Source organism: Amblyraja radiata, chromosome 8 (assembly GCF_010909765.2).
Source record: "Amblyraja radiata isolate CabotCenter1 chromosome 8, sAmbRad1.1.pri, whole genome shotgun sequence".
NCBI classification, from domain to species: domain Eukaryota; kingdom Metazoa; phylum Chordata; class Chondrichthyes; order Rajiformes; family Rajidae; genus Amblyraja; species Amblyraja radiata.
In genome coordinates, this window is record NC_045963.1 from 82,207,352 (window position 1) to 82,228,812 (window position 21,461).

At 48.8% G+C, this 21,461-nt stretch overlaps 1 protein-coding gene across 1 annotated transcript in view; it reads right to left on the bottom strand.

The window, feature by feature from the left end:
* Positions 1-21,257, bottom strand: part of pcsk2 (proprotein convertase subtilisin/kexin type 2) — a 60,897-nt gene extending 39,640 nt beyond the window's left edge. Inside the window, exons 1-2 of the mRNA XM_033026352.1 lie at positions 20,894-21,257; positions 1,435-1,539 (exon numbers count right to left, since the gene is read on the bottom strand). Of these exons, the coding sequence (XP_032882243.1) occupies positions 1,435-1,539; positions 20,894-21,088 (300 nt within the window). The 5' untranslated portion in view covers positions 21,089-21,257. The remainder of the gene's footprint in view (positions 1-1,434; positions 1,540-20,893) is intronic.
* Positions 21,258-21,461: the final 204 nt, after the last annotated feature.

The following is a 21,461-nucleotide window of genomic DNA, read 5'->3' on the forward strand; positions in this document are numbered from 1 at the left end:
GCACAGGAACAGGCCCTTCGGCCCACAATGTCTGTGCCCAACATGATGCCAATGTTTAAGGTAAGGGGAGAAATATTTACTAGGAATCTGGAAGGTAACATTTTCACACAAAAGGTGGTGGGTGTATGGAACAATCTGCCGGAGGAGGTAGTTGAGGCTGGGACTATCCCAACGTCAAATAAACATTTAGACAGGTACATGGATGTGGATAATTTAACGTGGATAAATGTGAGGTTATCCACTTTGGTAGCATAAAAGGAAGTCAGATTATTATCTGAATTGAGTCAAGTTGGGAAAAAGGGAAGTACAATGAGATCTGGGGGTCCTTGTTCATCAGTTAATGAAAGTAAGCGTGCAGGTTCAGCAGGCAGTGAAGAAAGCGAATGGCATGTTGGCCTTTAAATCAAGAGGAGTTGAGTATAGGAGCACAGAGGTCCTTCTGAAAGTTGTACAGAGCCCTAGTGAGACCACACCTGGAGTATTGTGTGCAGTTTTGGTCCCCTAATTTGAGAAAAGACATTCTTGCTATTGAGGGAGTGCAGCGTAGGTTCACGTGTTTAATTCCCGGGACGGCAGGACTGTCATTTGCTGAGAGAATGGAGCGGCTGGGCTTGTATACTCTGGAATTTAGAAGGATGAGAGGTGATTTTTCACCCAGAGAGTTGTGAATCTGTGGAATTCTCTGCCTCAGAAGGCAGTGCAGGCCATTTCTCTGAGTGCTTTCAAGAGAAATACTCTTAAAGATATATAGTGGATATATTTAAGGCAGAGATAGATAGATTCTTGATTAGTACGGGTGTCAGGGGTTATGGGGAGAAGGCAGGAGAATGGTGCCTGTCCCGCTGAGTTACATCCAGCTTTTTGTGTCTCTCTTCGAGGTTAATAATTGTTGCCTAATGGGCCTGTCCCACTTACGCAATTTTTTCAGCGACTGTCATAAGTCGTGGCAGGTCGCAGAAAAACCGACGACTGGACCCCCCACTACGACAATGTCCACAACAACCTACCACCTAGTCGACGTCCAGCTACGGCAAGCTACCGACAGCCGGCGACCCATTAGGACGTCCACCTATGACCACACCTACGACAACATACGTCCACCTGCGACAAGCTACGGCAAGGTCAGACAATTCAGTCGCCGGTTGACGTTGGTTGATGTAGGTAGTCGCCGATGGAATTCACCGAAGTCATCACCCGGCGACAACCAACGTCATCCTGGCGACGATCGTTGGCGTCAAACCCACGGGCGCTGACTGTCACAGAAAAGGTTTGAACAAAGTTACGACTCTTTGGGCAACTGAGGAGACCATGCAGGCGACACCCCGGCAACCATGTGGCGACAGCCTAGTCACCTGTAGTCGCCTAAAAGATCGCCTAAGTGGGACAGGGGCATAAGGAAAAGTTGCTACGAGATAGGGAAATGTATTGGCTTACCCTGGCATCTCTTTCCAGATAGTACGTGTGGTGAATGCTGCGTCTTGTCCTGGCCTTTGGGATGCCACTGTGAGTGAAGTGATAGAGTCCCTCAGCAAACGGAAGCTGCAGTTAAATAAACAAACAAACAAACTCAGTCACATTACAGAGAATAAGCTGAAACATTATTTTTTAAAATATTATATTATTTTGTTGTTCCTTATTATTAAATTCTCCCCGTGGGATTGCAATCTTGTCGTGGTCGGGGAGTTTGTGTGTCTCAGTGACCCCTAGAGCTACACCAGCGGGAGATTCATCTCCTGTTAGGGTCTCCCGTGCTGGACAGGTGGAAGGGTAGAGGTGAGACGAAGAGCGATCGATCCACTGGTCCTCCAGGTTGGTGGTTGAGCACAGGAGCTAACAACCCTGTCTGGTAAAACACATGTGTTACACAAACAGCAACTGAAGGCATCAACACTACTGGGTGTGATGGACATCCAGGGCTATCGACAGCTGCTAGGATGAATGTCAATGGTGAAAGAGAAGCAGACAGCATCCCAAGAATAGCCCGGCACTGGACACCGGATGGGAAAAGAAAAAGAGGGAGAACCACCGCCCCACCGGTTGTCAGGGGGGGTTCAAACGTGTGGAGTACTTGCAGCTGAGCAAGTCCCCGCTCAGCCGGAAGTATTCGTCGGACTCAGGCTCTGTAATCCATCCCGGGAGCCGGTCCCACACAATTTGAGTCGCTTTTCCTCGACACCCTTCATCTCCCTCTGAGACGCAGGGAGGCGTGTCCTGTACAGGCTCCTCCTCCACACCCTGCACTTCCTCGCCCTGGTCCACTATCCAGACACCAAGTGGCGGTCGGTGTTGCCTTCCGGTCACGAGGGGGGCCCCTGGTTGGGGTCCCTCTACGCAGGGATTCTTCTCCCCCCTCTACATTGGGGACCTGGGGTGGAGGGGATTGCATCGAGGTGTTCCCCGCAACCTGTTTCTCTCGTGGTTCACAGACTCGCCAGCCGCCTGCCACTGTTGCGGGCTGGAAGAGTCTGTGTACCACGTGTACATGGAGTGTGTGAGGCTGCAGCCACTGTTCCAATATCTAAAGGGGCTGCTCCTTGCCTTCTGGCTGCATGTTTCCCCCACCATCCTCATCTTTGGACACCCTGTGCCCAGGTAGGGGAGAGGGTAGGGCTGAAGATGTCCTGGTTGGGTTGCTCCTGGGCCTGGCCAAGCTGGGCACCCACGAGTCAAGGCGCCAGGTGGAGGAGGGCTCTACCCGAGCCGGCTGCCTGCCCCTTTTCCGGGGATATGTCCGTGCCCGGGTGGGGTTAGAAAGGGAATACGCCCTGTCCACGGGCACCCTGGGGGAGTTCCGGGACCGCTGGGCTCTGCAGGGTGTTGAATGCTTCCTTGACAAGGTGTGTAACATAGCTGGATCGTAGTTTATTGTGGATATATGTTTGTATTGTATTATAGTGGTGGGCTCTGGCTTGTTTTATTGTGTGTAATATTATTTTTTAAATAATTGAATACATTTTTTGACTAAAAGAAAGAGGGAGACCCAAGAACCACCTGGCGTGGAACTGTAGAGGAGAAAATGAGAAGAATGGAGCTGACCTGACCTGGGGTAGTGTCCAGAGGCTGGCCCAGAACACACAGGAGTGGAGGATCTTCCTTGCTGCCCTACATGCCAGGAGGCTGAATAGGCAGGAAGTAAGTAAGTAACAATACGGCTGTCAAGGCATGGTTATGGGGAGGAGGCAGGAACATTGGATTAGGAGCCATGATTGAATGGCAGACTGGACTCGATGGGCTGAATGGTCTAATTCTACTCCTAAGACTTGTGAACCTGTGAAAACAAAATTAATAACTTTATCTTCACGGTTAATTAAATATCCACAACAGCTTCTTCATTACCGAATGTTTGTTCCATTGGTTGCATCACCTGAATGTAGTTTAGTTTAGAGATATAGCACGGAAACAGGCTCTTCGGCCCACCGAGTTCATGCCATCCTTCAATCACTCACACACACTCGTTCTATGCCACCCCCATTCCCTACACACTAGGGGCAATTTTTACAGAGGGCCAATCAATCTACATACCCGCGCGTCTTTGAGATGTGGGAGGAAACCGGAGCACCCAGAGGAAACCCACACGGTCACAGGGAGAATGAGCAAACTCCACATAGACAGCACCCAAAATCAGGATGTCTTTGCTGGCTTTACCTTGCACTAAACGTTATTCCCTTATCATGTATCTGTACACTGTAAATTGTTCTTTGGTTTAAACAGGCATAGAAACATAGAAACATAGAAATTAGGTGCAGGAGTAAGCCATTCGGCCCTTCGAGCCTGCACCGCCATTCAATATGATCATGGCTGATCATCCAACTCAGTATCCCGTACCTGCCTTCTCTCCATACCCTCTGATCCCCTTAGCCACAAGGGCCACATCTAACTCCCTCTTAAATATAGCCAATGAACTGGCCTCGACTACCCTCTGTGGCAGGGAGTTCCAGAGATTCACCACTCTCTGTGTGAAAAAAGTTCTTCTCATCTCGGTTTTAAAGGATTTCCCCCTTATCCTTAAGCTGTGACCCCTTGTCCTGGACTTCCCCAACATCGGGAGCAATCTTCCTGCATCTAGCCTGTCCAACCCCTTAAGAATTTTGTAAGTTTCTATAAGATCCCCTCTCAATCTCCTAAATTCTAGAGAGTATAAACCAAGTCTATCCAGTCTTTCTTCATAAGACAGTCCTGACATCCCAGGAATCAGTCTGGTGAACCTTCTCTGCACTCCCTCTATGGCAATAATGTCCTTCCTCAGATTTGGAGACCAAAACTGTACGCAATACTCCAGGTGTGGTCTCACCAAGACCCTGTACAACTGCAGTAGAACCTCCCTGCTCCTATACTCAAATCCTTTTGCTATGAAAGCTAACATACCATTCGCTTTCTTCACTGCCTGCTGCACCTGCATGCCCACTTTCAATGACTGGTGTACCATGACACCCAGGTCTCGCTGCATCTCCCCTTTTCCTAGTCGGCCACCATTTAGATAATAGTCTGCTTTCCTGTTTTTGCCACCAAAATGGATAACCTCACATTTATCCACATTATACTGCATCTGCCAAACATATGCCCACTCACCCAGCCTATCCAAGTCACCTTGCAGTCTCCTAGCATCCTCCTCACAGCTAACACTGCCCCCCAGCTTAGTGTCATCCGCAAACTTGGAGATATTGCCTTCAATTCCCTCATCCAAATCATTAATATATATTGTAAATAGCTGGCATCTGCTGTTCCTTCTTACGCACGTAATCATGTATTGACTTCCTGCTGACTGGACAGCACGCAACAAAAAAGCTTTTCACTGTACCTCGGTGTACGTGACAATAAACTAAACTAAACTGAACCCGGGACTCTGGCTCTGAGAGGTAGCAACTCAACCTACAGCACCACTGTGTTGCCCTTTCACAATGCCCACTACACTTAGAGTTATAGTCATAGAGTCATACAGTGTGGAAACAGGCCCTTCGGCCCAACTCGCCCACACCGGCCAACAGTGTCCCAGCTACACTAGTCCCACTTGCCCGCGCTTGGACCGTATCCCTCCAAACCTGTCCTATCCATGTACCTGTCCAACTGTTTCTTAAACGTTGGGATAGTCCCAGCCTCAACTACCTCCTCTGGCAGCTTGTTCCATACACCCACCACCCTCTGTGGGAAAAAGTTACCCCTCGGATTATTCGAGGCAGGTTTGATTTTATCATTTAAAAATAAATTGGATAGGTATATGGACGGGAAAGGAATGGAGGGTTATGGTCTGAGTGCAGGTAGATGGATCTAGGGGAAAATAAGTGTTCGACACGGACTTGAAGGGCCGAGATGGCCTGTTTCCATGCTGTAATTGTTATATGGTTATATGGATTCCTGTTAAATCTTTTCCCCTTCACCTTGAACCTATGTCCTCTGGTCCTCGATTCCCCTACTCTGGGTAATAGACTCTGCGCATCTACCCAATCTATTCCTCTCATGATTTGTACACCTCTATAAGATCTCCCCTCATCCTCCTACACTGTATCATGTGTGGATAACTGCTGGGAAAATTGGACAAACTTAGATAGGTCATCTTGGTCTCCATGGAGGAGTTGGGCCGAAGAGCCTGTTTCTGTGCTGTATATAACGCTTTGTCTGACACTGCCATTGCTGATTTACTTGTCTGTTTGTATATTTTGTATATATACTGATTTTAAAATATATATATTCATTATGGGTTTTACAGAGTATGATGTGTACATATTCTATGGGCTGTTGCAAGGAAGTATTTCATTGTTCTGTTTTGGGACATATGACAATAAAATGCTCTTGACTCTTGACTTGGGCATGTCCCCCTCCCTCTCTGCCCCCCCCCCTCCCTCTCTGCCCCCTCCCCCTCCCTCTCCGCCCCCTGCCCCTCCATCTCCGCCCCTCCCCCTCCCTCTCTGCCCCCCCCCCTCCCTCTCCGCCCCCCTCCCTCTCTGCCCCCCCCCCTCCCTCTCTGCCCTCCTCTCCCTCTGCCCCCCCCCCTCTCTAGGGAGTGGTGAGAATTAGGACCTATGGGTGAGTGGTGGAGTATTGCATTCGGAGACCAGCCCCCACCTGTGATGCCGCGCGCCCCTCCCTTACCCCTCAATCTCTACCCCCCTCCCTCAACCCTCCCTTTCTGCCCCCCTCACCCTCTCCCTCTCTACCCCCTTTACCCTCCCTCTCTATCCCCCTCCCTCTCTCTCTCTAACCGCGCCTGCACAGTTAGGGGCTATGCGTGAGTGGATAGGGCGGGGGATGGGAAAAAGGAGCAAATGAATAAGATTAATATAATATCAAAGGGGGCGGTTAGTGTGTGTGTGGGGGGGGTGGTTAGTGTATGTGTGTGACACTGCAGGCCCTCCCCTCTCACCCCCTCCCCCCACCCCCCACAACCGCGCGTTGAAGGAACGCGACCCAACGGGTCCCACTTGGTCCAGTATTACAATAAAATGCTCTTGACTTGACTCAGGCATTTGCGAAAATAATGTTGCCATTATTTCAGTTTCACAGGTAGGTTGGACATGTGACGATATCTCTTTACTTTTCTGTTATTGATCTGACTCATCGCCAGCCCTGGTTTCTCCCCGCACGTACAAATGTTTATTCATACGTGGCTTTAGACCAGGCCCCCGGTAGTTTTCACGCTCTGTAAGTCCCAATGAATCATTTATTCTCTCCCATATGAAGTAGTGATTTACTGTCATTATATATTTCTCGTTAGAGGCGTGATTAATATGACAAAGGAATTGACAATTCCCCTTCCTTACCTCATTCCAGTTAACAGCTTCTTTTAAGTCTGAGTGAAATTTCTCATCCCCTGTTGCTGTTAGAGACATTAACATGGGGATAGCCACAGACATGTTTTTAGCTGGAGTAAAATGCTGGAGTAACTCAACGGGACAGGCAGCATCTCTGGAGAGAAGGAATGGGTGAAGTTTCAGGTCGAGATCCTTCCGCAGACCTGTATTGACATCTTAATTTAATTTAGTTTTGTTTAGAGATGCAGTGGTGAATCAGGCCCTTTGGCCCACCCGACCGGCAATCCCCATATACTAGCACTATCCTATACACACACACACGAGGGACAATTTACAATTTTCACCAAACCAATTAACCTACAAACCTGTACGCCTTTGGAGTCTGGGAGAAAGCCGGAGCACCCGGGGAAAGCTCACGTGGTCACGGGGAGAACATACAAACTCCGTACAGACAGCACCCGTAGTCAGGATCGAACTTGAGTCTCTGGCGCTGTGAGGCAGCAACTCTACCGCTGCGCCACCGTGCCACCCTTGGTGTAGTTATTGAACTCTGTGCATCGTTTTGGGAATAGATTTTGGAGCTTGGAGCAGGAGTCAAGATATATTTTGCAATCTGATTGTTCGATGCTGGCAGATGGGGGTGGGGTGGTGGCAGATGGGGGGGTGCTGGCAGAAGGGGGGGTGGTGGCAGATGGGGGGGTGGTGGCAGATGGGGGGGTGCTGGCAGATGGGGCTGGTGGCAGAAGGTAGTTTCGCTGTAATAACATGCCTGCATTACTTACCAACCTGTTGGATGAAGATCAGGCTGACACAAAGTGATTAGAATCTATAGTCTTTTATTAGCAACTCTGTCGAGGTAGCTCAAAGTGCTTTCATCTCCACATGCACGCTACTAATCTAATGGAGAGAGGGAAAGAGCTCTCTCATACGCCTGTGGGCACTAATCTACACAACCCACCTTTGTTCATGTGCTTAGATTGTCCTGAATATTTTATCCATGACATCAGCTTTTACAGCAGAAAAAAAACCACATTGGCCGTTCTGCAGGGAAAGAGATTCAACGAAGGCCCAGCAAACCAAGATACTGCTGTAATTAGTTTAGTTTATAGATGCAGCATGGAAACAGGCTCTTCGGCCCATCAAGTCCATGCCGATCATCGATCACCCATTCTCACTAGTTCCATGTTATCCCAATTACTCATAGAAACATAGAAAATAGGTGCAGGAGTAGGCCATTCGGCCCTTAGTGCCTGCACCGCCATTCAATATGATCATGGCTGATCATCCAACTCAGTATCCTGTACCTGCCTTCTCTCCATACCCCCTGATCCCTTTAGCCACAAGGGCCACATCTAACTCCCTCTTAAATATAGCCAATGAACTGGCCTCAACTACCTTCTGTGGCAGCGAATTCCACAGATTCACCACTCTCTATGTGAAAAATGATTTTCTCATCTCGGTCCTAAAAGACTTCCCCTCTTATCCTTAAACTTTGACCCCTAGTTCTGGACTTCCCCAACATCGGGAATAATCTTCCTGCATCTAGCCTGTCCAACCCCTTAAGAATTTTGTAAGTTTCTATAAGATCCCCCCCTCCATCTTCTAAATTCTAATGAGTACAAGCCGAGTCTATCCAGTCTTTCTTCATATGAAAGTCCTGCCATCCCAGGAATCAGTCTGGTGAACCTTCTCTGTACTCCCTCTATGGCAAGAATGTCTTTCCTCAGATTGGGAGACCAAAACTGTACGCAATACTCCAGGTGTGGTCTCACCAAGACCCTGTACAACTGCAGTAGAACCTCCCTGCTCTTATACTCAAATCCAGTCCCTACACACTAGGAGTAATTTTACAGAGGGCCAAATAACACACAAACTGCATGTCTTTGGGATGTGGGACCTTATGACCTTAAAGGGCCTGTCCCACTTAGGCAATTTTGTCGCCGGTTGCCGGCGACTGTCACAGTCTTAGCAGGTCGCCGAAAAAGTGGCAACTGGACCCCCCCCCCCCCGCCTACGACAATGTCTACGAAAAGCTATGACAACCTACCACCTAGTCAAGCTACGGCAAGCTACCGACAACCGGTGACCTAATAGGACGTCCACCGACGACCACACCAAGGACAACCTACGTCCACCCGCGACAAGCTACGTCAAGCAACGACCCTGTCGGTGACAACTGAAGACAATCCAGTCGCCGCTACCTGTCGCCGGTTGACGTAGGTAGTCACCAATGGAATTCACCAAATTCAACCAGCATCACCTGGCGACAACCACCGTCACCTGGCGACAACCACCATCACCTGGCGACAACCAGCGTCACCTGGCGACAACCAGCGTCACCTGGCGACAACCAGCGTCACCTGGCGACAACCAGCGTCACCTGGCGACAACCACCGTCACCTGGCGACAACCAGCGTCACCTGGCGACAACCAGCGTCACCTGGCGACAACCAGCGTCACCTGGCGACAACCAGCGTCACCTGGCGACAACCAGCGTCACCTGGCGACAACCACCGTCACCTGGCGACAACCAACGTCACCTGGCGACAACCACCGTCACCTGGCGACAACCACCGTCACCTGGCGACAACCACCGTCACCTGGCGACAACCACCGTCACCTGGCGACAACCACCGTCACCTGGCGACAACCACCATCACCTGGCGACAACCAGCATCACCTGGCGACAACCACCGTCACCTGGCGACAACCTACGACAGCACCAACGTCAGGAAAAGACAAGCTACGTCAAGCCCACAGTCGCTGAAAAGTTTTGAACATTTCAAAATCCAGTGGCGACCAGATAAACGTTACGATTCTTTAGGTGACTTGAGGAGACGACTCACGACCATACAGGCGTCACCCCGCGACCATGTGGCGACAGCCTAGTCGCCGGTAGTCGCCGAAAAAATGGCCTAAGTGGGACAGGGGCTTTAAACTTCACAACAATTCTGACATGTTATTGGTGTGTACGCCATTGATCCAGCACTTGCTTCGGAAGGAGCTTTCTCAATTTACTAAGTCGTCAATTCCCTTCATAGCTTCAAAAAATGCGTGGTATAATGTGACGCATATGTTATTCCTGGGGATTAAAGGGCGATTGGGATTTCCATTAATGAGGTTGCCATTTAATCAAATGCAAAGCTTCAAATATCAAATAGTTTGCAGCAAATAATTTCCAGATGATATAAATCATGGAAATTAAATCTACTCCAAAACCAGCAACCTTAATAGACACCTATTGTCTATTGTCTTTCGAGATCTCCCCAGTTGAGCCCACTCTCAGACATTTCTGCCTGGCCACCTCTTCTCCAGCTGTACCTGGGGCCACCTCTGTTCCTTGTTCCACGGGGGTTTCATTTCAGGGCTTGCCAGGTGATCTTTGTGGCAGGTTTTCTGAGGATGTGTCCAATCCGAATCCATTTTCTCCTTCGAATTTGTAAAGGGGCTGTCCCACTGCGGCGGCCTAATTGGCGAGTTTAGAAGAGTTTAGGAGAGTTTGAAAAAGTGTCATGTTGAAGACCTCCTTCGACTATGTTTAGAGTTTAGAAGGATGAGGGGGGATCTTATAGAAACATATAAAATTATAAAAGGACTTTAAAAAGCTAGATGCAGGAAAAATGTTCCCAATGTTGGGCGAGTCCAGAACCAGGGGCCACAGTCTTAGAATAAAGGGGAGGTCATTTAAGACTAAGAAAAACCTTTTTCACCCAGAGAGTTGTGAATGTCCTCCTCCTGCACCTATTTTCTATGTTTCTATGTTGAAGACTATCTACGACTACCTTCGATTACCTTCGACTACCCTCGATAACCTACGAATAACATGCCGACCTACTACCAGTCTTAACAATAGACAATAGACAATAGGTGCAGGAGTAGGCCATTCGGCCCTTCAAGCCAGCACCCCCATTCAATGTGATCATGGCTGATCATCCCCAATCATTACCCCGTTCCTGCCTTCTCCCCATATCCCCTGACTCCGCTATCTTTAAGAGCCGTATATAGCTCTCTATTGAAAGCATCCAGAGAACCAGCCTTCACCGTCCTCTGAGGCGGAGAATTCCACAGACTCACCACTCTCTATGAAAAAGTGTCTCCTCGTCTCCGTTCTAAATGGCTTACCACTTATTCTTAAACTGCGGCCCCTGGTTCCGGACTCCCCCAACATCGGGAACATGTTTCCTACCTCTGCTCTAGCATGTCCAAACCCTTAAGGGGCTGTCCCACTTGGGCGACCTAATTGGCGAGTTTAGAAGAGTTTAGGAGATGACATGTTGAAGACCTCCTTCGACTACGTTGAAGACCAGCTTCAACTAGCTACGACTAGCTACGACTAACTTCGGGAAAATTGGACACCGAATAGTGGAGAGTGAAGACGACCTCCATCGATCTCCCTTCGACTATGATGAAGACTACCTTCGATTACCTTTGATAACCTACGACTAACATGCCGACCTACTACGACCTACTTCGACTAAACCCACGAGTAAAAAAAGTGTCGATTTTTTCCATGGCGACCCTTTTTTTACTCGCGGGCATTTTTCAACATGTTGAAAATTACGCCGCGACCTAGCTGAGGCCTCAAGTACTCGGGGACTACTCTTGAGCATGAAGGAGAGTTACAAAGACCTCCGAGGACCTCGTGTCAACCACGCTGCGAGTATGAGTCGAGGGCAAACTCGCGGTTTAGGTCGCCCAAGTGGGACAGCCCCTTTAACAATCTTCCATGCTTCAATGAGATCTCCTCTCATCCTTCTAAACTCCAGAGTATACAAGACCAGCTGCTCCATTCTCTCAGCATATGACAGTCCCGCCATCCCGGAAATTAACCTTGTAAACCTAAGCTGCACTCCCTCAATAGCAAGAATGTCCTTCCTTAAATTAGGGGACCAAAACTGCACACAATACTACAGGTGTGGAGTTATACCCTAGCTATGATTCTCATAATATTACATATTTATATATTGGAGACAAGGTCTCCCCTCAATCTCCAGTGATACCATGCAAGTCTGTCCAGCCTCTGCTTGTAGCTACTACCCCCTAGTCTAGGCATTATTACAGTAAACCTCCTCTGTGCCCGCTCCAAAGCCTCCACATTCTACCCACAACGGGGTGAATTAAAATGCTGTTATTTAATAAAAATGAAATGTCCAAAAATCTGTTTTTTTCAGGGCTGCAGAGAATGTTAAGCAGTAATGTAGCAGTAATTATGACTTGGGATATACGTAGATAATAGCCGCGCTGCAACTCAAATGTTTCCAATGATTTTTGCAACAGGGAAAAGGTTGGAAAGGTTAGTTGTTAAATCACTGATCCCATTTTGATTAGAGTCAGAGTCAGAGAGTGATACTGCATAGAAACAGAGCCTTTGGCCACCCTTGCCCACACCGACCAACATGCCCCACCTGCCTGCATTTGGCCCATACCACTCTAAACCTGTCCTATCCATGTACATGTCCAAATGTTTCTGACTGTGATAGTGCCTGCTTCAACTACATCCTCCGGTAGCTCCTTCCATACACCCACCACGCTTTGTGCAAATAAATCACCCCTCAGGTTCCTATTAAATCTTTCCCTCCTCACTTTAAACCTATGTCCTCTACTCTGGTTCCTCTACTCTAGGTAAAAGGATCTGTGCATTTACCTGATCTATTCATCTCATCATCTTATACACCTTTATAAGATCACCGTGTGTGTATGTGTGTGCGTGTGTGTGTACGTGTGCGTGCATGTGTGTGTGTGTGCGCGTGTGCGTGTATATGTGTATGTGCGCGTGTGCATGTGTGTGCGTGTGTGCGTGCATGTGTGTGTGTGTGTGTGAGTGTGAGTGTGTGTGTGTGTGTGTGTGTGTGTGAGTGTGTGTGTGCGTGAGCGTGTGTGTGTGTGAGTGTGTGCGTGAGTGTGAGTGTGCGTGTGTGTGTGTGTGTGTGTGCGTGAGTGTGCATGTGCGTGTGTGTGTGTGTGCGTGTGCGTGTGCGTGTGTGTGTGCGTGTGTATGTGTGCGTGAGTGTGAGTGTGTGTGTAAGTTTGTGTGTGCGTGAGTGTGCATGTGCGTGTGTGTGTGTGTGTGTGTGTGAGTGTGAGTGTGTGTGTGCGTGAGTGTGAGTGTGCGTGTGTGTGTGCGTGAGTGTGCATGTGTGTGTGTGTGTGTGTGTGTGTGTGTGTGTGTGTGTGTGTGTGTGTGTGTCTGTGTGTGCGTGTGTGTGTGTGTGTCTGTGTGTGTGTGTGTGTGTGTGTGTCTATATATATATATATATATATATATATGGACGACAATAACAAAGTTCAGTATATATATATATATGTACACTGAGCTTTTATTTTGTTGTGTATTCTGGGTTTTACAGAGTATTATGTTTACAGATCTGTTGTGCTGCTGCAAGTTAGTATTTCATTGATCGGTTACGGGACATATTAAATTAAATTAAATTTCTTTATTTATATAGCACATTTTTAGTCAACCTGCATTGACCCCAAAGTGCTTCACATAATTACATCCACACACACAGGCAAAGGTGGGTGAAGTGTCTTGCCCAAGGACACAACGACAGTATGCACTCCAAGCGGGATTCGAACCAGCTACCTTCCGGTTGCCAGCCGAACACTTAGCTCATTGTGCCATCTGTCGTCCCATATGACAATAAAGCTCTCTTGATTCATGCCTTGTGACTCGTGACTCTAACGTATAGCAGTCCTCTGGCAGGACATTTAGGGCCCAATCTACTTTTGTGGGCCACGACATGTTAATTCAGAAATAGCTGCTGGTGATCATCACCTGCCAGAGCAAGGCGTTCATACTCCCACACACAGCTATCTTTTAACTGTTACATATTTAATATATATTCATGTATTCAAAAGAGCAGATATGCAAACAGAATGATAAATTGCAAACCATTAGGCCCTTTTGAAAGAGGATATTTATGTAACCGCTAAATGACCGTAAACAACTCTGCCATGAATGAAACAAGGACCTTCTCCTACCGTTCCTTCTCACCGTCTCCATCACAGGAGACAGACTATCAACTGACATCTATTATAAAGCCACTGACTTCCACAGCTATCTGCACTACACATTTTCCCACTCTGCTTCCTGTAAAGACTCCATCCCCTACTCCCAATTCCTCCGTCTACGCTACATCTGCGCCCTAGATGAGGTGTTCCATACCAGGTCATCGGAGATGTCCTCATTCTTTAGGGAACAGGGGTTCCCCTCTTCCATCATAGATGATGCCCTCAGTAGGGTCTCCTCGATATTCCACAGCTCCGCTCCTGCTCCCCCTCCCCCCAGTCGTAACAAGGGCAGAGCCCCCCTTGCCCTCACCTCCCGCCCCATCAGCCGTCGCATACACCACATAATCCTCCAACATTTCTGCCACCTCCAACGGGATCCCACCACTAGTCACACCTTCCCATTTCCATTCTACATTTTCCTGGATCTCCATCCCCGTTGTCATATTTTTACACCTTACACTTCCTTATCTATGTGGCCCCTGGTTCTGGACTCGCCCAACATTGGGAACATTTTTCCTGCCTCTAGGTTGTCCAGTCCTTTTATAAATTTATATGTTTCTATAAGATACCCCCTCATCCTTCTAAACTCCAGTGAATACAAGCCTAGTCTTTTCAATTTACGACATGGAAAAAGTCACATCTCCGTCGAGGAAAGAGATAAGAAAAGTTTCCCACCAACCCCCACAAATACACAACTAAAGATAAACTAAAACATACATTTTATAACAAACTAAAAACACAACAAAGAGAGACTGTTGGCGAGGCAGCCATCGAGCGGCGCCCCCTGGTGGTATATCCATGTTGACCAAGATTCCCCATCTAAGATGCTTGGTCCCATTTCCCCACCTTTGGCCCATATCCCTCTAAACCTTTCCTATCCATGTGCCTGTCCAAGTGTCTTTTAAATGCCAATTAATATCCAGCTGCCTCAGCAAAAGATTAAACAGAAATCTCAGTGCAATCTGCAAAATAAATCAACAATCAGGCGTTGATTTACCCAAGACTGTGTTCACTTCACAATTGAACCATGAGAAACACGGATAATGTTTAACAGTTTAATATATATTTTACTTCGGAGTCACGTGAGTGATTCCGTGAAGAACCCGTTCAGCACGCATGCGCGGCATTACGTCCAGCAGAGCAACAGCGGCACAGCGGGAGTCAGGCGCTCCCGCTATGGAGGTGAAAGAACGGACCGTCAGGTAAGCTGACGTCGGGTTTTTCTTTCACAGGGAGCCTTCTGCTGTCTGGTTATAAATAGATAATACTACGGTGATGGCCTACATTAACCATATGGGTGGCATAAAATCGGTATCATGCGCCAAGTTGGTCAACACAATTTGGCAATGGTGTGTCCAAAGACATATTTGGCTATCAGTAACTTACCTGCCAGGTAAGCTAAATACAGTGGCAGACACCAGGTCACATAAATTTAATGACAACATCGAATGGATGTTAAAACCCCCAAAAAAAAATTCACAAAAGTTATCAAGCAATATGGCACGCCAGATATCGATTTATTTGCATCGAGGCTAAATCACCAGGTACCTATGTAAGTCGCTTGGGAACCAGACCCTGAGGCAGCAGCGGTAGATGCGTTCGCGCTGGATTGGGGGAATTCTTCTTCTATGCATTTCCTCTCTTCTGCCTCATCAGTCGGGGACTACGCACAATACAAATGGACTCTGCTTCAGGTATTTTGATAGTACCCGACTGGCCTACACAGCCATGGTTCCCAATACTCCATGACATGGTTGTTGAAACTCCGATGGTATTCCCCAGTGACCCAGAGTTGTTAACACCCAGTGTCGGGCACAAGCCACCCGTGCCATGAAAAAATCAAACTCCTGGGTTGCAGATTCTGCACAAACCACTTCTGGGACTGGGATTATCATAACAAACCGTCGACACCATGTCAGCATCCCTCCGAACATCCACTAAAAAACAGCACTTGTCCAGCATCAAAAAATGGGATGAAGTACTGCTTGGATACAGGGACCACCTACTCAACCGCTACAGTTACCAACGTACTGGAATTCCTGGCGAACCTTCACCACGATGAAGGACTCAGCTACAGAGCCATCAACACAGCTAGAATTGCCCTGCCTGTCTATTTAAAACCAACTCCAGGACAACAGGCCATGGGGTCCCACCAGCTGGTGGTCAAACTAATGAAGGGTATTTACAACTCTAACCCCCTAGACCAAGGTACACCCATATATGGGATGTCAGTGTGGTCCTGACATACCTCAGGGGATGGCCACCAGCCAGATCCCTCAACCTGGAACCATCTATGCTCAAAACACTCATGTTGATGGCACTTGTAGCTGCACAGAGGGTCCAGTCACTACACCTATTGCGACTGGACACCATGCTCACAGCTCCAGACCAGATCTCTGTCGTTATCCAGGGAATGATCAAACAGAGCAGACCAGGAACACCTAATCCAGTCGTGGAATTCCGGGCTTATCCGCCAGAAACACGGTTATGTGCCATGACCCTATTATCCTACATAGACACAACCAAAATATTCGAGGGAGATGAAAAGCCTTGTGGGTCAGTCATAAAAAACCTTATGGTCGGGTGACGAGCCATTTCGAGATGGCTCAAGCAGGTGCTAAAAGCTGCTGGGATAAAAACTAACATGTACAAATTTTATTCCACCAGGGCAGCATCCACGTCGATGGATAAAAGAATGGACGTGCCTATAAACCACATCCTGGCTACAGCAGGATGGTGGGGGGAAAGACCGTTCAGAAATTTTATAATAAGCCGTTGGATAAACCTGTTTTATTTGCAGGAAAGATATCACAGACTGCAAATATTTAATTTAAGGCCAGGTGAGCAATTTAATTTCTTTGTTGTTATTGTTAAAAAATACCATTGTGTTTTTCTACAAACAGATTCATTGGTTGGTTACGATAACACACTTCCTCCCTCAAAGACTTCGGCAGTGATGTAGTAATAACTGTTACACGGTTTGAAATCACAGAGCTTTGAAATCTTCACGGAATCACTCACGTGACTCCGAAGTAAAATAGTAAGATTAAACGAGAACTTACCAGTTTGAAGTTTGATCTGTATTTTAGAGGAGTTACGATGAGGGATTACGTGCCCTCCGCTCCCACCCTCAATAATATGGGTCAAATTCATAAACTGATGTCTCCTTATCTTTACTATGTTTACTTCAATAACTGTGTCTATCTGTGATTCCACACCGCTGCTTTGAAGTATGCCGCGCCTGCGCACTGAGCGGGTTCTTCACGTAATCCCTCATCGTAACTCCTCATAAAATACAGATCAAACTTCAAACTGGTAAGTTCTCGTTTAATCTTACTATTTTATTGCATGCTGGGCTGATTGCTGGGTTTATGATTTCCAAGAGTAATTCACCATCATAATTGATATATGTAAAATATTTGAAATCTCAGAATCCCACTTCAGGAGCCACATGGTCATGGTCTTTATTTTCTATTCAACGTGGAGAAACTCTAAGGACTTCAGAGAGGAAAAAAAAATGCTTTTATTGATTTTTGGAATGCCTATTTAAAAATAATAACGTGGTGTGCCCTGACATTTAATTGATCGCTGGATCTGCCGAAGAAGAATTCGATTCTAATCAACGCTCGGAACAAAAAGATAGACACAAGGTGCTGGAGTAACTCAGCGGGTCAGGCAGCATCTGTGGAGAACATGGATAGGTGACGTTTCACAGAGTGCTGGAGTAACTCAGCGGGTCAGGCAGCATCTGTGGAGAACATGGATAGGTGACGTTTCACAATATGACAATAAAGCCCTCGAGACGTTCCTGACCAAGTCTCATCGTAGCTTCAGCTTTCCCATCGGGGTGAACTGCCAAGTGGGGGAAAGTCAGAAAATCTATGGCAAAGGAACGAGAGGGATTGGCACCCCTGGCTGACTCATTATTTTGCTCTATGTTTCAGGAGCAGAGAGGCAATAGATTAGACTCTGTGTTTGGGGTACACACACACACACACACACACACACACTCTCGCACACACACACACGCACACACGCGCACACGCGCACACACGCACACACGCACACACGCACACACACACGCACACACGCACACACTCACACACTCACACACTCACACACACGCACACACGCACACACGCACACACACACACACACACACACACACACACAGAGCTGGAGTAACTCAGCGGGATAGGCAGCAGGACTGGAGAGAAGGAATGGGTGACATTCCGGGTCTCTTCTTCCCCCTTCCGGGTCCTGGCGTTCACAGTTGCAGCGAGACCAGGTGAGAGACAGTTTCAGGACCTCGGAGAGCGCAGCGTTACAATGAAGCACGGAAACTATGTCTCTGAGAATGGAAGATGGACACAAAGTGCTGGAGTAACTCAGCGGGACAGGCGTCCAGTAACTCTGGAAGGAACCCTCCACCCAATACGTCACCTGTGTCTTGCTCAAGATTCCAGCACCTGCAGTCTCTTGTAGCAGGGGTTCCTAGCCTGCTCTAGAGTGTACAGCCGCTGGATTGTCAGCGTGGCCTCTTTAGCTACAGGGAACGCTGAACGCTCGTATTATCACATCAAGAGCCCGGAGCCTGAGCGATGTCCACGCAGAGAGAGAGGCCGGCGACTTTAATACTCCTCTGCCGCCCTATATGGATGATTCTCTGTGTGCCAGTGGATCAGATTGGCGTTTCGTGACATCGAGCGGCAGGCGGGTGGGGTGATGGTGGAGGGGAGGAGAGGAGAGGTGATGGTGGAAGGGAGCGGAGAGGGGGAGGTAAAGAGGGGTGGGGAGAGGGGGTAGGGAGGGGGTGAGGTAGAGAGGGGGAGGGGAGAGGGGGTAGGGAGGGGCAGGGGAGAGAGGGGGAAGAGAGAGGCGGAGGAGAGGGGAAGGGGGAGAGGGGGAAGGGGTTGGTGGAGGAGGTGCCTTACACTCGCTGCTTTGAAACAGATGAAAGATGTATCGCGCCCCCGACCCTGGCTGACGCTCCATTTCACACAGATGACCCCCTATTCCTTCATTGTTCATGTACATGTAGGCTCACTTCAGGCAATGAAACATGCACCCGGTAGATGAACGGATGAAGGCGCTCGACAGTTCTCATCGGGTCGCCGACTAACGAAGCGTTTGACACTATCGAATGGTGTGAGGATGTGGAGGAAGTGACGGCAGATGCTGGTTTACACCGAAAAATAGACACAAAATGCTGGAGTAACTCTGGAGAAAATGATGACCGGAGATGCTGCCTGTCCCGCTGAGTCCCTTCCAGCACGTCGTGTGTCTCTCAGCCAGTGAGAATGTGGTGCTCGATTAATGGGGAATTCAGGCCAGTGTGAATTAGCCCAGAGGATGAGGTATTTTTGCATTGGGAAGTGAGGTTGGAATTCTTTGCCACAGGAGGCTGCTGGAGGCCAAGTCAGTGGATATTTTTAAGGCAGAGATCGATAGATTCCTGATCAGTACAGGTGTCAGAGGTTATAGGGAGAAGGCAGGAGAATGGGGTTAGGAGGGAGAGATAGATCAGCCATGATTGAATGGCGGAGTAGATGGGCCGAATGACCTCATTCTGCTCCTATCACTTATGATCTTATGGGCGTGTTTTCACCAGGTTGGATGAAGGTTGCCGTGACAGGTTTATTGCTTGAAATGAAATGGACCGACCACCGATTAAAGCTGGCAAGGCCGATTGAGAAGCTCTGATGTAAAACTCCCCAAATAGCGCCTATCCCTCGCAGCGACCGAAGGGCCGCGAGTCTGCTAACCCAACGGCCCGGGGAAACTGGAGTCGGCGTCAGTCACAACTCCCCGCAACTAATTCATAAGGCCATAAGGAATAGAAGCGGAATTAGGCCATTCGGCCCATCTAGTCTACTCCGCCATTCAATCATGGCTGGTCTATCTCTTCCCTCCTAACCCCATTCTCCTGCCTTCTCCCCATTGCCCCTGACACCCGTACTGATCAAGACTCTATCTATCTCTGCCTTAAAAAAATATCCACTGACTTGTGGATTCCACAGCTTTCTGTGGCAATGAATTCCACAGATTCACCACCCTCAACAACCCGTTCAACGAGACCAAGGTTGTGGAGCCTCGAGGGACTGCCGATGCCGGGACCTTGAGCAAAAACACAAAGTGCTGGCTGGGGCAGCTCAGCGGGTCGGGCAGCATCTGTGGAGGGGAATGGACAGGCGGCGTTTGGGGTCGGGACCCTTCTTCACACAGTTTTTATTTTTCTTCTTGGTACTCGGTCCTCCAAAATATTCCGAATGGAATTTAAACTGGCCGGTGGTGGAGGATGGACTAAAGCAAAAAATGATTATTTGAGAAGAAGAGCTACCTTAAATGTAGTTGCGTCTGTTTGACCGGGCGATGTCTGCGTTTGAAATGGAAATTAACAGGGATATGGATTTCGACCGGTAACGTCACCCATTCCTTCTCTCCACAGATGCTGACTGTCCCGCTGAGTTACTCCAGCTTTGTGTGTGTGTGTGTGTGTGTGTGTGTGTGTGTGTGTGTGTGTGTGTGTGTGTGTGTGTATGTGTGTGAGTGTGTGTGTGTGAGAGAGAGAGAGTGTTTGTGTGTGTGAGAGAGAGAGAGAGAGAGAGAGAGAGAGTGTTTGTGTGTGTGTGTGTGTGTGTGTGTGTGTGTGTGTGTGTGTGTGTGTGTGTGTGTGTGTGTGTGTGTGTGTGTGTGTGTGTGTGTGTGTGTGAATGTGTGTGTGTAAGAAAGAACTGCAGATGCTGGTTTACACCGTAGAGAGACGCAGAATGCTGGAATAAGTCAGCGGGTCAAGCAGCATCGCTGGAGAACATGGATAGGTGACCGTTCGGGTCGAGATCCTTCTTCAGACTGAAAATGGGCTCCGACTCAAAACGTCACCTATTCCTTCTGTCCAGAGATGCTGCCTGACCCGCTGAGTTCCTCCAGCACTCTGTGTCTATCTGCATGGTGTTTATGTAGATGGTACATGAATAGAAGCTGGAGTAACTCAGCGGAACAGGCAGCATCTGTGGAGAGAAGGGATGGGTGAGGTTTCGGGTCGAGACTCTTGTTCAGGCTGATACATGTGTAGGTGGGGAGGGTTGGGCAGTGGTGGGGGGTGAGGGTGGGGACGGAGGAAGCAAGCTGCCTACCTTCCTGAGCGCGGTGAAGCCGGTGTCCGCGGCCACGCTCCGGGCCAGCTCATCCCCAGCTCCGTGAAGCTCAACCAAGAAGTGGTTGGTGTAGATCTTCGGGCTGGTGGCCGCTGCCGCCGCCGCAAAGACAAGCGCATTGAGCAAGAGGCAGATGAGGGAGCAGCTCCCCTCCTTCACACGGTCAACCTTCATATCAGGACGGGCAGGCGGGGGGCGAGGGGGTGTGAGATGGACTGAGCGGCTCAGGCTGATGGGGTTGGGGGAATCACTCGCTCGTCTCTGCACAGCCAGTCAGTCAGTATGACCCGCCCGGGAGGACAATGCGGTTCCGCGCTCGGCTTTAAATAAATGCTGCCTCGCATCCCCCGCCGGACCCGGCTACAGAGCATACAGACATCTCACTGGATCACATCGTAGCCGCGTCAAAAACATCACATGCCCGCTGCTCAGTGCGGAGGGGGGGGAGAGGGGGAGAGGAGAGAGGAGAGAGAGGGGGAGAGGAGGGGGGCAGAGGGGGGGGGGGGGGGGGGGGGAGAGAAAGGGAGAGGGGAGAGGGGAGAGAAGG